The sequence below is a fragment of the Cavenderia fasciculata genome, assembly GCF_000203815.1.
Source record: "Cavenderia fasciculata unplaced genomic scaffold Scf_EU5ZYIE02H8LDV-5, whole genome shotgun sequence".
Lineage (NCBI taxonomy): Eukaryota > Evosea > Eumycetozoa > Acytosteliales > Cavenderiaceae > Cavenderia > Cavenderia fasciculata.
The window spans coordinates 1,768,975-1,783,540 of NW_004457639.1; the positions used below are offsets into that span (position 1 = coordinate 1,768,975).

Sequence of the window (14,566 nt, forward strand, 5' to 3'; positions counted from 1 at the left end):
ATATATATACATCAATCAATATAAGCAAAAGAAAGAGGAACTATAGAAAGAAGAGAGAGTAAGAGGAACAAGAAGTTGTCAGATCAAAAGAAGAAGAGTAGATTAAAGAAGAATAGATTGATAGACAAGAGATACAACATAGATCTGATAAACAAAAGAGCAAACAAAACAAATACTATATAACAAAACAACCAATATATTAGATAGAGAAAGGAATATAAAGAGAGATATAAAGAGAAAGAGAGAGAATGGATCACACTAATGAAAAGTTTGCATGGTCTATTGGTTTGAAGCTTAGAGTAAAGACAACTCTCAATGAACAATTTGAAGGAGAGATTTTCAATTATGATCCATCTACAACTTGTCTAACTTTGAGTAAGTTTAAAATCTAATCTATCAAACCGTCTAGTACTACAGAGGACCAGATCTGTATAGATGTCAACAGCAGCACAGATTCAGACAAAGTGCAAAGATCATTTATCATCTCTAATACTATCTTTTTTCTACTTTTTACTTTACAGTTTGTGATGATGGTACAATGAATATGGGAGGAAAAAGAATTGTAAGAGTATTATTAGAAACAAGCATTGCTGAAGCCAATGTCATTGGTGGCCCATCCAACCACTTTAACGAATTGCCACCATTAAACATCCAAAATATTAATAAAAGACAAGAAAAGGCCCTCAAACAGGCTGAGAATCAAGCAAGCAAGATTGGTATCGGTGTCACCGCAGAAGCTCAAGAAATATTTTATGCACTTTCAAAGACGTATGTTATATATATATAACATGGAAATCACAATTAATTTAAAAACAAAAATAATTAATATTTGTAATATTTAGATTACCATGTCATTGGAAAGGAAAGAATATTATTGTATTGAATGACATTACAATAGATAGTCCCTATAATGTAGAAAATTGTTCTGGTACTAGCTCACATTCACTGGAAAGAGTAAAACAAATTGTATGTCTAAAATTAAATATTAATTTATTCATCATTGTCATCATATTAATACTCCTTAATTTAATTTCAACCAAAAATAATAATATTATAGTTGGATAAAGAAAGAAAAAAACTTGCTCTTAATAAACAAAGACCTAATACAATACTACTATTTATTAAATCAATGTAATTTGGGGAAATAATTAATTTCATGAATAATATGTGAATAATATCTCGGGTATATATTGAGTGAGTCATTATGATTGAATTTAATTTCCTGTCCACATTACGATACGGAATGCCAAAATAGGGTCACACTACACTTTTCAATTAACACACCCAAAAAAGATATTTTTTTTTAATTTTTTTGTCCACCTTGACTTTTCTCTCAGAGTGTTCAAAAACAGTCTGTTCAAAACTTGTTTTATTGTTATAAATCACTTTAAAATATACTATTAAAAATGTCACTTGCTGTATGTAGACCTTTAAAGTAGAGAGCAAAGAGAAGAGAGAGAGAGAGAGAGAGAGAGACAATTTAAACACATAAAAATGTTAAACATATTGATTAAAATATACAGGAACAATTTGCTACCGCCGTCACCGACGTCAAGAAAATCAAGGCTGAACCAACCAACGATGAAAAGTTAGAGTTGTATGGTCTCTACAAGCAAGCCAACGAAGGTGACAACACTACTGGTATGTGTGATACATTTTTGATGTTCAAATGTTTATAGCTCTTTATAATTGACCACAATTTCTTTTATTATTATTATTTTTAGCTCAACCATGGGCTGTTCAACTTGAAGCCCGTGCCAAGCATGACGCCTGGACCAATGTTAAGGGTCTCTCAAAGGACCAAGCCATGGAAAAGTACGTCCAATTGGTTCAAACCTTTAAGGCCAAGTATGGTTTCTAAATTGACTACTATGGTTGTTATTCACTCTTTTATAAAATAAAATGCTTACATTATAATGTATTTAAATCAAATCGATGATTATAAAGAATTTAAATTCCAACAATTCATTGTTTTGGTAAAAAGGAGAAAAAAGAAAATACATACATAGAGATAAAGCGAGAGTTACAAGTAATGAAAGTATTATTTACAATCACCTTTTATAGCATGAATACCAACACCTTTCAACAAATAGAATAACCCTCAGGGGCTCAACAAAGTATATATAAACTGTTCAATATGTCTCATATGACATACATTCTCATGAGCAATTGCTCTGATGTCCACAATCCGATGGTCCACCTAGGTCAACACATTTCCTCATTATGAGAAATAGTAATGGATTCTTATGGTGGCTCTTCCAAGTCACATTCTATCAAGTTGTCCTCAAAGTGGCCTCTCTCTTGATTTAATTTGGACTTGGTAAACGATCAGAGTGGACAATAAGGATTCTAAATGTTGCCAACTCGTTGAAAATTCATTACAATATATCAATTGTTACAAAAATAATATTTAATATTAATTTATTTTCCCAATTATTGTCTTGGTACAGCCCAATCACAATCAGACTCGATGTTGAGGATATTAGAACCCATAAGAATTCTAAATGTGGCGAGCTCACCCCAAAAAGAGCCCCAGGAATTCAAGCCAATCCAGTAATCTACACCTCCTTCACTACCCCATCCAACGATGAGAATTTCGTGATTGATTTCTCCATTTCCAGTATTGTCACTAAAGATACCTCCTTGATAAGCCTCAAAGGCATCAGTCACACACATGCCACAGGAAATTGGTCCTCTAGCAAAGATTTCAGCCTTCATATTATCAGTTCCATTGACGAGACCATGTTCTTCGACATAGTAGGTCGTGTAGGTTGGTTGAGCAAAACATTTGGCAGTTGGGTTTGAAAGATCGAAATTGCAATTCTTGCAAACGTTTTCAGCAGTACATTCCAAATCAATAGCTTCATATGGTGCACATCTAATAATATTGAGAGAGAGAGAGAGAGAGAATATGGTTTAAGGCAATGAATATCTTTTGACTGGCCTATATACATTATACATACGTTTCATCAGTGATACCTTGAGTAGCAATATATTCAAGGGCAATAGTTGGATCACCACCATTGGCACATGAAAAGTTATAATTGCCCATACAATTTAAAAGAACCTGTGCGGCGAGGTCGACCTCTGGGAAAGATCCCAAACGACCAATCTTGAGTCTCGAGGAAACTTGACTTGTGACCGACATTGCCCAACATGATCCACAGTATTGTGGGCTAAATAATAAATATAATCGTACGATTCAATACTAGTAAGTCAAACAATTCGTTGATTTGTTTCTCACTATAGTCGTAAATCTCCACACTTACAGATGTTGATTTCTGGTAGCACCCAAATAGTTTCTAGTAATACCATCTTCTAAAGTAGCTGATCTCCAACTAAAGTAAAGTAAATCATATGAATTTGATCAAATTGATGTGGTTTGGTTGGTAAGGAAATGATGAAAAAGATTGATTAGTTTTAGTGTACTAGTATACTATATCGCGATATAGATTCTTACTCCCAAGCAGCAGGAACATCCTCTGGTGAAAGGTATTGATGTGGTTGAGGAGTCTTTACTCTAGTATAGTCTTGCTTGTTTTCTACTCTTTGAACACATGATTCATGTGCAGCAGCAAATGCAATGAATAAGGCAATAAAAAGAATGATTCTCATCTCTCTTTTGTTTATATGTTTATATATATCTATATAATTAAACAAATTGAAACTCGATAAAACAGTCAAACTAGACTGACACTACAGAGAGAGAGAGAGAGCGGGTTGGCAAAGGAAAAGTGTGCTGAAAATAAAAATCGGAATAATCAATCGCCTTTTATAAATCCATCACCATCCCCCCTTCCACTTCCAAATGGAACTAGAACATTTTAGATTAAGTTCATCCATCATCAAAGTCATCACAAACACATTATCTTTGTAAAATATCACGGCTTAATTTACAACATTTGCAATTGTAATAATAACAAAGAAAGAAATAATAATCATACAACAAGAGTTGTATTCTATTTGATTAGCTTTGATTGATTTGTTGGTGATAGATAGATAGATCTAATATCGCAGCAATAAACGGGTATAGGGTAATATGTATCCACTTTACTTGATATTCAATTTGCAGAGTTAACAAATAATAAAAGTAGTAGATCATCTGATCAGACACTCGCTGTATAGAGTCGCGGGCAAACATTTTGTGCTGGTGAAAAATGTTTTTTCATTATTTCGATTTTTGAAAAGTTTTTTTTACGAGAGACGCATGCAATCATCTAGGTCTCATAGACATCAATATCGATCCTTTCCCTATCCGCAGATAAGATAACACATACCATGGCTGAGGTTCAATTGTTCGGAAAATGGTACGTGTGATAGAGATGAGAGAGATAGTATAGAGAGGAACATAGCGGAAACTAACAGATACACATCCATCACTACATAATTTAATATATTTACAGGTCGTTCAGTGACGTCCAATGTCAAGATATCTCCTTGCAAGATTACATTTGCATTAAGAAGCAAACTTTCTTGCCACACAGCGCTGGTCGTTGGACTAAGGTTAGATTCAGAAAGTCTCAATGCCCAATCGTTGAGCGTCTCGCTTGTTCAATGATGATGTTTGGTCGTAATGCCGGTAAGAAGTTGATGGCCGTCCGTATCATCGAAAAGGCCTTCGAACTCATCTACTTGTTGACCGACAAGAACCCACTCCAAGTTTTGGTCGATGCCATCGCCAACTCTGGTCCACGTGAAGACTCTACCCGTATCGGTTCCGCTGGTACCGTCCGTCGTCAAGCCGTCGATGTCTCCCCAATGAGACGTGTCAATCACGCCATCTACTTGATCACCCAAGGTGTCCGTGCTGCCTCTTTCCGTAACATCAAGACCGTTGCTGAGTGTTTGTCAGACGAACTTATCAACGCCAGCAAAAACTCGCCCAATAGTTATGCAATCAAGCAAAAGGATGCACTTGAACGTACCGCTAAATCCCATAGATAAAAACGATGTTTTTCGTTATTGCTTCAGATTCAAGTACCAACTATGTATTTGTCAATAAATAACTCATCTTTCTACATTATCCAAACAATCTTTTATAGTATTATAGTTTTCTAATTATCTCTCACCTGTATTTTAACAGAATAAGTGTTATATATGAATAGTGCACAGATACATCAATAGAATATATAATAATGTTCATTATAGAATTCTGGGTCAAAGAAACACAAGTAAACGATGATAAGTGATAAAATAATAAGAGATCACTTGCAACAACACCAAGTAATACTTTTTATATTACTTATAATGATGGGAACCAACTATTCAACGAAATGTATGATATACCTATCTTGATGATCAAAATACAACATTATAATTATTAATCAACACAACAATAATATTTCATTTATTATTATTATTATTATTGGTAGATATATCTTTGATAAGTGGTTCAATGTCAACGAAAAGGATGAAAGGAATGACATTTACTATATATTTGATCGTTTACTAGGTTTGGCAATAGAAGTAGGTGGATATCATGGATTTTGTCAACCATTTCAAAGACAAGCCATCCCAACACTAGATGGAATACACTAGGAACTTGGAGTCAAGTTCCTAGTCAAATCTTTTTGACAGTACATTTGGAATAACTTGTGTTTCAACTTGTTTCGAAACAATCATTTTATTTACAACAACAACAACAACAACAACAACAACAACAACAACAACAACAACAACAACAACAACAACAACAACAACAACAACAACAACAACAACAACAACAACAACAACAACAACAATAACAACAAAATACAACACCCAAAACAACAAAGTTGGCAAGAAAGAATGGAAGGAAGGGCAACAGGATATCATGTCAGAAAGTTTGATGATCTTGAGCATGAAACAAGCTGCTATACCAGAACTAGTGAAGCAATTCACAAACAATGCGAACAACTCGATCAAACAGACAAAAAGATAGACAAGTCCGAGAAAGAATTCGAACTCAAGTTAATAGATAGGAAAAAAGATTGAAGAACTCTCAAGAACAATTAGAGAACAAGAGAACAAATGGAAAGAGCAAGAGAAATCAGACAAAATGGATCAAGAGAAAGAGAACGACTTAGAGAAAGAATTGAGCAACTTGGATCAGATTTCTCTTGTTGAAAAAGTTCCCACAAAACAGTGTAATCAGAAACCAACTCGTTCCTGGCATTGAAACATTTGAAGCTCAGTTTGGTGCATTTAATGTCGTCGAGGCCGACTTGCGTGCCTATTGTGCCATCCTCAACTCGGCCAAGGTGGTGACCATCCTCTCCAATGATGACGAGTTGCTCAACCGACTCTACCGTCTTGTTTACACCTACCTCCCCTTGACAGTCAAGTTTATCACCAAGAAGATTAACCTCACCACCTCGAATGCCATAGAGAGAATCTCTCGTCTCAACCATCGTCTCAAACATCTCTCTTCACTCAATGCCGATCAATCCAATACCCACTCCACCTACGTTGCCATAAAGAGACTAATGTTTAGTTATGCAATCAAGCATGCTTGATTTAAAGGATGCACTTGACGTACATAGATAAAAACGATGTTTTCGTTATTGCTTCAGATTCAGGTACCAACTATGTATTTGTCAATAAATAACTCATCTTTCTACAAAAATGTCATGAGATAGAATGAAAATTTAATGGATTTATTTTGATATCTTGATATGGAGACCATAAATTATTTAGATTAGATTTTAAAATATTTTATTTTGATTTTATTTCTTTTAATTGATATTTAATTCAAAGGGATCCCTTTTTTGGATTTATCCTCACAATGAAGGTGCAAGTTTTCCGAATTTTGGGAACTTCCTCTCCTTGAATTAAATATCCATAAAGATCAACATTGATGGATATGAGGGTCGAGCCTTTTTTAGCTAGATATTTATATATTTTTTAATTTTTCAAAAAACATTAAAAGGGTACAGGGTCCTGTGACATCATACCTTCATTATCATCATCTTTCAAATAGATACAACAGTAGTAGCAGATAAAAAATGTATAAATCATTAATATTTATTTGTTTAGTATGTAAATTTAAAAAGTACCTTTATTTTTTTGTATTAATTTTTTTTTTTTTTTTTGTTTAGGCATTGATTGTTGGAATCGTTAGCTCACAACCACAACCAACACCATTAACACTTCAATCATTTAGTTTTGATGCATCAACCTATTCGATTTTTGATACCTATCAAATCAACTTTACACAACCCAATGCTCAGGTGGCACACCAGAGATTCTTGTTGAGCATGTACAACGCCCAACCTCTTGGCAAGTTGCCAAATGGAAACATTCTCATGTTTGGATGGGGTCCCCATGGTAACTTTTTTGCCGAATACAACAGTGCATCCAACCAAATAGTCACTGTTCAAGACTCGTTTGGACCACTCGTCAGCCCTAGTTATGGTTACTTTATTTCATTTGACTACACCAACCAAATCGCCTATTTTTCCGCCAAAGACTATTACACTCAAAATCTTTGTCTTTTCTCTTGGGATTATAATAACAAAATTTAGTAAAGAATCAAAAGAAAAATTAATAGTATAAATACTAACCTTCTTCTTCTTCTTCTTTCTTACTTAGTACAAATACATCATTAGGAGATTGGGTACCTGCTACGTATCCATCGATAGCAATTGATGTAAGCACTGGTATTACTCACACTCACTTTCAATCGTCTGTCACTGAACATGTAGTACTCAGCTACCAAGAGTCTACCAAACAAAGCAGTTTTTACACTTTTGTGCCAGAGCAGCCAATGGGTGAGGTCATTGCCTGTATCGCCATCAACAAGCAAGTCTATCTCATTGACAATGGATATAGTAACTCAAAGTTCTTGTTGTACAACATGGTTGATGGTCAACCTCAGTTGATCTGGACTTCACCATACGGATCATTAAACACCTTTACCTTTTCAGTCGTCGGTGACTACATTGTCTTTGTCTGTCAAGGCAACGGAGGTGCTACAAACTACTCTTACATCTACACCTATGACACTACCACCCAAAGTCTCGTATCTACCTACAGAGTTAATCAAATAGATAATAGTTATGGTTCTTTCATTGCCTATTAAAAATCAAATAAATAATTGATCAAGCAAAAGGACGCACTTGAACGTACAGCTAAATCCCATAGATAAAAGCGATGGTTTTCTTTAATATATAAGTTATTTAAATATTTATTTATTTACAAAGAGTAATACTTGGATAATTTGAAGTATCACATTGTTGGTATGGATTAAAAACAGATTGACCAGGTTTACCAACACAATCACTGTTTCCATATTCAGCCAAAGTCCAACCCTTTTGGTTGCAAGAAGAAACTTTGTTAGAGGCAACATCACCTCCTGGATTGATGCAAACGTTCACAAAGGTAGTTTCAACGACCAGGACTGGATAATCTTCCCAGTTGGTTTCACAATCGGTTGAATTGTAAATGACAGTGGTCAATGCATTGGTTGGAAGGTCATATTCGTCTACGCATTCAGCAACGACACTGTTTCCAACAACTACACCAACTGAGCGGACTGGAGTACACTTGCCTTGTGGAATGGTAATTGGTTTGATTGGGTTGTTTCCATGACAGGCACCAAAGTTATTGAATCCAGTAATGACTACATTCTTTCCTTCACAACCATAGGTTATACCATTTATACAGACATCAGACATGGCATATATTTGTGTGTATGGTGTGTCTGTACATCCAGCATGTTGATGTGATTGAATAAAAACATAACTCGATGCTTTAACAAGTGATATGATAATAAAACTGATACAAAGTGATAATATTATTTTCATTTCTAAAAAGGTTGTTGAAATTATTATTTGTTGAGAGAGAGAATGACAGTCGTCTGATTAATAACAATGATTTGTGAAATTGAATCCTAGAGAAAGATCTTTTATAGAAAAAAAAAAAAAAGAAAAAATCGTAAATTGATATCTCCTCCCTCGTCTTGACTCGAAAACATTGTATAGATGGATGGGTTCGAATGACATTCCATGCATCCATTATATGTGTGATGATGTCACGAGCCAAACAAGATAACCTTCCACTTCCTTTTCTTTGTCGATATGTAAATTATCGTTGTCGTTAAAGGTTAGGTTAGATCCCAGTTATTTGTAGAAAATCAGGAGTCATGAAGAGATAACTTGAAAAAGAAAAACTATTGATTGTTGTTTTGATTGATTGTTCAAATCAATCGATTGATTTTAAAGAGTGTTCGCCTTCCAAAATGGAATGTCCACGCTCCCGAGGCAGCAACACATTAATTAAATTGGAAGGGCCGATAAGAGTAAGGGCCAAAGCGATGGAAAACTCCAGCGATTTGTTAAAAAATTAAAAAAAAAAATAAAAATCTTGTGGTAGAAATTTTTCAATCACACAGAAAACGCATCACATTACATGTTATCTGTTTCAATTGTTTCAAATATATTTAGAGAGAAAGAATAGAATGAGAATCATTTTATATATTGCACTCTTTATTACATTGGCTATTGCCTTGGTATCGGGTAATGCTCATCAGCCAAAGATTCTTAGACCCGACACACCAGAAAGAAAACACAAGACTTGTTACAAAAAGTCTAGCATTGAATATGCTGATCGTATAAAGTCTCCTCTACCTAGAGACTACTTGGATCTAGATGCTCTTCCACAATCTTACGAGTATGTCATAAACAAAAAAGAGAATAGACCAAAACAGACAAAAACAAATATTTGCTTATTAATACAAACTATTCCCGCGCTCTCTTTTACAGTTGGAGAAACGTATCAGGTGTCAACTATCTGACCATGAATCGTAATCAACATATTCCACAATGTATGATACAATCATAATATGATAGAATAATTATTATCAAAAAAAACGGGCTTTTTTTATTTTTTTATTTTTGCCTGGACACATAGACGTATTTGATTGACTAACCTATTTTATTTGATTAGACTGTGGGGGTTGTTGGTCGTTTGCATCCACGAGTGCGATTAGCGATAGGATCAACATAGTGAGAGGCGGTCCCATCTTTCCACAGATTAACGCATCTCCCCAGCATCTCATCAATTGGTAACTATAATTACATGTAGAGGGTAATTGACCGACCAAATAATTATTAATCATTATCTATTGTCTTTAGTGATGGTGGAGGTACCTGTGATGGTGGTGATCCAAGAGCTGCTTATGAGTTTATGGCTGAAAAGGTAAGTAACCAAACAAGGTGGATGCATGACATCATTATTTACTTGATGTACTAATCAATCAATTATATTAAGGGTATTGTTGATGAAACATGTCAACCATATCAAGCTGAAAATGGTTTGGCTTGCACACCAGCATGCAAGACATGTGATCCAAATGGATCATGTCACACTATAACAAACTACACCAATATCTTTGTTGACGAGGTTGGCAAGATTGCACCATTTGCCAAGGATATCATGGCTGAAGTCTACGCAAGAGGACCTGTTGCTTGCTCGATCGATGCTACTTCTCAATTGGAAGCTTACACCGGTGGAATTTTCAAGGAATTTGTCGCTGCTCCAATTCCAAACCATATCGTCAGCATCGTTGGTTGGGGTGTCGAGAATGACGTCTCTTACTGGATTGTTCGTAATTCTTGGGGCTCTTATTTTGGTGAATCTGGATTCGTAAATATCAACTTGAGAAACTATTCATTTATATATTTTTATTAACACCACTATTTTTTTATCTAATCTTCTTCTTACAGTTCAGAATCGTTCAAGGTAACTTTTATGATAATCTTGGTATTGAATTGGATTGTGTCTGGGCTACTCCAAAGGTTTCCAGCATTCCATCATTATAAATAAAATAACACACATTTTTGTATGATTATAAAAGAGACCCATAGGTTTTACAATTTAAAGGGGAACATAGCTGGGGGGAGGGGGGAGGGGGGAAGATGCGTTGATCTGTGGAAAGATGGGTCCGCCTATCGCTATGTTGATCCTATCGCTAATCGCACTCGTGGATGCAAACGACCAAAAATTTTCTTGTTGATACTTAATGAATAAAACTATTCCATATCATATCTGTATCAGACTGGTGATGGACATATATACCAAGTAGATAAATATTCATTTGGTAGACAAACCATAATTCTAATTACGATTGTTGGAGAAAATGAATATTTAATTTCAAAAATTACCTAAAAAAAATATTCAAAATATTAATATTTTTTTTCTTTTCACAACGAATACCATATCTCCTTTGTTTATAAATATATTCACTGAATATATTTATAATGTTTATCTAAACTTGTTTCATTCAAGTTTGTACAATACAAAAATATCAGAACGAATAAATTCTCAAAAACTAGGTAGTTTTTTTTTTTTTTTTAGAACGAGACCTTTTCCTTTAGAGGAAGCGATGTGGTCACCACCAATTCATGTCACATTCATAGAGCGATTGGGTGTCCGACATCAATTGGTAGACATCATTGTCTTTTTGCCGTTTGGGCAACAAGTCGAAATAATATCTATTTGATCATTCGGCTCATTTGATTATTTTCTTTTTTCTTTTGTGTTTTTTTTTCCCTACAACAAAGTTCGTTTCCTTATAATCTTGTGTTGGAATCAAAATTGCACAATAATTTATATATCTATTATTATTTCTAAAATGAAATTTATTTTTTTAATATTATCATTACTCATTACTTTAATTTCTACAATTCAAAGTCAAGGTTATTCAGATGTAGTGTTAGTTGAAAATCAGTTGATTTCCAATATCGAATCATTACCATCATGTAATGATGAGCCCAACCATTCTTGTATGAATGAAAATTGTTACTATTGTCCAGGAAACAATATGGGTTTTGACAATGGAATGTGTACATGTGATGGAAATCCTTGTCCAATGTGCTCAATGGGAACATCTGGAACTTCTACTAGTTCAGGTTCATCTGCATCATTTACAGAGTCATCAACCACTGATACCACATCTGGCTCAGTAACCTCTTCTTCCTCTTCCTCCACATCTGTTCCAACATCAACATCAACATCCTCTTCATCTACATCATCAACATCTTCATCTTCATCAACAACATCTTCCCATATTGAAGTTAGTATATGTGGATATTGTCAAGAAACATGTACAGGATCTAGTCAATGTCAAACCTACATAACTGGTCAATGTTTATTATTCTCACGTATCTGTGGTAATGAAGCAGGTGAACAACTTGGATATGGAGTTTTAGGGTATCAACCAGGATCAGAAAGTCCATATTCTGTTGCACTCTATTCAGATTCCGCCTGTACCTCTGCCAGTCCACTTTTATTCAATTCAACTTGTGGAGAATGTATTGATTCCAATCTCAATGCTTTTGTTGCTTGTAGTTCATCAACTTCTGATGCTTCATCAACTCAAATAGTATCTTTATCTATCTTTTTGGTTTCTATTATTTTTATCATTATTTAAATAAATAAATTAATATTGAAAAACAAAAAAAAGTATTTTTGATCGATCATCGTCTTTGCATTTTAAACTGATTTATAAATAACTACCTATACAAGAGAAGATGGTTAGATTATCACTTTCATTAACAGCAGAGACTGAAGAGATTAAAAACATATTCCCATGCAGTGATAAAGTATGGTTCTTTAAGATTAAATGTTCAAATTGTCTAACTGTATCTGATAAGTTTATTGGTATTGATCCTGCTGTATGTATTATTCAAACTCTTATATACATGATAATGATGATTATTAACAGTTGATTGTTTAAAAGGAACAAATAGAAATTGGTAAATCAACAGTTAATTTATCAAGTATGTTTATATCGTCTGAAATATATTGAACGAATCAAAGATCACAAATATTTATAACTTTTTTACATGTTTTATTAGTGAAATGTAAATCGTGTACAAGAGAAAATAGTGTAACGATTGAACCAGCATTATCTATTCAAGACAGAGAAATTGAAAGTGGACAAAAGATTGAAATGGCTAGATTCGATTGTAGAGGTCTTGAATTGGAAGAATTTGATCCAAGAGATGCTTGGATGGTTATTTCAACCTCTGGAAAAACATATAAAGATGTTGATTTGGATGAGTATGGAAATGAAAGTAGTCTATAAATATATATTTATTAATTACATCTTTTTCTTTTTTTTTTTTAGGGATTGGAGTGAATATGATGAACGTTCATCAAGTTCTCTAAGTAAGTTTATACAAAACAAATATATTATAATTATTATTAATAACACAATTTATTTAATTATTTTAGCCATTTTGGATATTAGTTCAGATATTACAAAAATAAAATAAACCTTTTACTAATAATGATAATAATACTTTTTTGATTGTTTAATTTTTAATTTTTATTCCTTTTTTCTTTTTCTTTTTTAAATAAATATCAATTATCTGTACAATTGGATTTTCTCTATGTTTTAAATTTAATTGGTTGCAGTAGAGGTGGTGGATGATGTTTGTTCAGTTGTAAAAGTAGTATCTGGAACTTGAGGGGCGGTAGTGGTAGTAGTTGAAGTGGTTGATGTAGTGTCTACTACTTCAACAGGATTAACGACATCTATATTTCTTGGAGGACGATCAACCAAAACAACACTAGCACGATGATAAAGTTTGTTGTATGTTGAACCTTCATTACCAGTTACTTCAGTGACCAACTTTTTATCGGCCTTTGCACCAAAGAGCGAATCTTTGGGGAATAATTCACCAGTTTCGTGATCACAATCTGCATAAAAAGCAGACCAACGTAACGAGTTTGCGGCCGGGTCAGATTCCAACGAGACAACCTTTTCAATACCAGAGTGACGTACTACAAGGTCACCGCCCTTGTGAGCACATGGCAATGAAATGACAAGTGTACCAAACATTTTTTCCTCTTTTTCCGAATCCTTGTGAGTCAGAAAGAAAGCGCCCTTGTCATAGATGAGCATCTTGTAGAGCGTAGCTTTAATCTTTTCACCAGACAAACCCAATTCTGGACCCAACTTTTCGACGATTGATTGAACGGCCACATCCATCCATTAGGGCATTTTAACTTGTTTGCCCTCAATTTGGCATACCTTTCTAATCTTTTCATCGACAATGGTCTCTGTTCCCTTGCCATAGGGAGCTCGAGCAGCACCTTCTACCAACTTTTGGACACACTCGTCAGTGATTGGGAAATTGATTGGGGTTATTTTTTTTGACTTCAATGGGGGCTGATAGTGTAATAGCTTAGTTTCCATCAACACAAAAGTTTCCACTCGCTTGAATAGATTTTAATTGTGTCTCTAATACTGATAAATCATCTGCATATAAATCACTATCATTCATTCTTAAGAAAAAAATTTAAAAAAAAGTAAAAAAGAAAGATAAAAGATAAGATCTGTTTTAATATTATAATATAATATAATATATAGATATATAGATATAATATGCTTCTTGAAAACTTTAAAGTCAAGTAGATGAAGTGACCCGACTCCACAATACCGTTACGTTTATACACTTTAATTTTTTTTTTTTTTTTGAGCTCGATAAAAAAAAAGAGGAGGGGAATTTTTATACATAATAATACTTTTACTTTTATTTATTTTGAAAGAGACAAGGCCTAAATAAAGAAAGGTAGTCTC

At 34.0% G+C, this 14,566-nt stretch overlaps 10 protein-coding genes across 10 annotated transcripts; 7 read left to right on the forward strand and 3 right to left on the reverse strand.

Annotated features, from left to right (window-relative positions):
* Window positions 1-248: 248 nt before the first annotated feature.
* On the forward strand, window positions 249-1,135 carry DFA_10564 (uncharacterized protein; the record flags this gene model as incomplete). The annotated part of the gene is made up of 4 exons (XM_004354412.1): window positions 249-375; window positions 522-768; window positions 843-966; window positions 1,058-1,135. The coding sequence occupies 4 exons, from the start codon at window positions 249-251 to the stop codon at window positions 1,133-1,135; spliced, it is 576 nt and encodes a 191-aa protein (XP_004354464.1).
* A 271-nt stretch (window positions 1,136-1,406) lies between these two features.
* On the forward strand, window positions 1,407-1,861 carry acbA (acyl-CoA binding protein; the record flags this gene model as incomplete). The annotated part of the gene is made up of 3 exons (XM_004354413.1): window positions 1,407-1,418; window positions 1,524-1,641; window positions 1,725-1,861. 3 exons carry the CDS (start codon window positions 1,407-1,409, stop codon window positions 1,859-1,861), a joined length of 267 nt encoding a protein of 88 aa, XP_004354465.1.
* Window positions 1,862-2,433: 572 nt separating this feature from the next.
* DFA_10566 (peptidase C1A family protein) lies at window positions 2,434-4,169 on the reverse strand (the record flags this gene model as incomplete). Its single annotated transcript, XM_004354414.1, has 5 exons — window positions 2,434-2,878; window positions 2,964-3,176; window positions 3,270-3,338; window positions 3,461-3,644; window positions 4,115-4,169. 5 exons carry the CDS (start codon window positions 4,167-4,169, stop codon window positions 2,434-2,436), a joined length of 966 nt encoding a protein of 321 aa, XP_004354466.1.
* A 109-nt stretch (window positions 4,170-4,278) lies between these two features.
* Window positions 4,279-4,944, forward strand: rps5 (40S ribosomal protein S5; the record flags this gene model as incomplete). Its single annotated transcript, XM_004354415.1, has 2 exons — window positions 4,279-4,307; window positions 4,404-4,944. The coding sequence occupies 2 exons, from the start codon at window positions 4,279-4,281 to the stop codon at window positions 4,942-4,944; spliced, it is 570 nt and encodes a 189-aa protein (XP_004354467.1).
* An 843-nt stretch (window positions 4,945-5,787) lies between these two features.
* DFA_10568 (uncharacterized protein) lies at window positions 5,788-6,494 on the forward strand (the record flags this gene model as incomplete). Its single annotated transcript, XM_004354416.1, has 2 exons — window positions 5,788-5,948; window positions 6,134-6,494. 2 exons carry the CDS (start codon window positions 5,788-5,790, stop codon window positions 6,492-6,494), a joined length of 522 nt encoding a protein of 173 aa, XP_004354468.1.
* A 489-nt stretch (window positions 6,495-6,983) lies between these two features.
* Window positions 6,984-8,059, forward strand: DFA_10569 (uncharacterized protein; the record flags this gene model as incomplete). The annotated part of the gene is made up of 3 exons (XM_004354417.1): window positions 6,984-7,013; window positions 7,077-7,237; window positions 7,570-8,059. 3 exons carry the CDS (start codon window positions 6,984-6,986, stop codon window positions 8,057-8,059), a joined length of 681 nt encoding a protein of 226 aa, XP_004354469.1.
* A 109-nt stretch (window positions 8,060-8,168) lies between these two features.
* On the reverse strand, window positions 8,169-8,783 carry DFA_10570 (uncharacterized protein; the record flags this gene model as incomplete). The annotated part of the gene is made up of 1 exon (XM_004354418.1): window positions 8,169-8,783. The coding sequence occupies one exon, from the start codon at window positions 8,781-8,783 to the stop codon at window positions 8,169-8,171; it is 615 nt and encodes a 204-aa protein (XP_004354470.1).
* Window positions 8,784-9,436: 653 nt separating this feature from the next.
* Window positions 9,437-10,799, forward strand: ctsZ (cathepsin Z precursor; the record flags this gene model as incomplete). The annotated part of the gene is made up of 6 exons (XM_004354419.1): window positions 9,437-9,648; window positions 9,741-9,802; window positions 9,925-10,042; window positions 10,113-10,176; window positions 10,249-10,623; window positions 10,704-10,799. 6 exons carry the CDS (start codon window positions 9,437-9,439, stop codon window positions 10,797-10,799), a joined length of 927 nt encoding a protein of 308 aa, XP_004354471.1.
* Window positions 10,800-11,611: 812 nt separating this feature from the next.
* Window positions 11,612-13,256, forward strand: DFA_10572 (DUF866 family protein; the record flags this gene model as incomplete). The annotated part of the gene is made up of 6 exons (XM_004354420.1): window positions 11,612-12,361; window positions 12,507-12,653; window positions 12,719-12,758; window positions 12,837-13,041; window positions 13,109-13,149; window positions 13,216-13,256. The coding sequence occupies 6 exons, from the start codon at window positions 11,612-11,614 to the stop codon at window positions 13,254-13,256; spliced, it is 1,224 nt and encodes a 407-aa protein (XP_004354472.1).
* A 128-nt stretch (window positions 13,257-13,384) lies between these two features.
* On the reverse strand, window positions 13,385-13,975 carry DFA_10573 (uncharacterized protein; the record flags this gene model as incomplete). The annotated part of the gene is made up of 1 exon (XM_004354421.1): window positions 13,385-13,975. The coding sequence occupies one exon, from the start codon at window positions 13,973-13,975 to the stop codon at window positions 13,385-13,387; it is 591 nt and encodes a 196-aa protein (XP_004354473.1).
* Window positions 13,976-14,566: the final 591 nt, after the last annotated feature.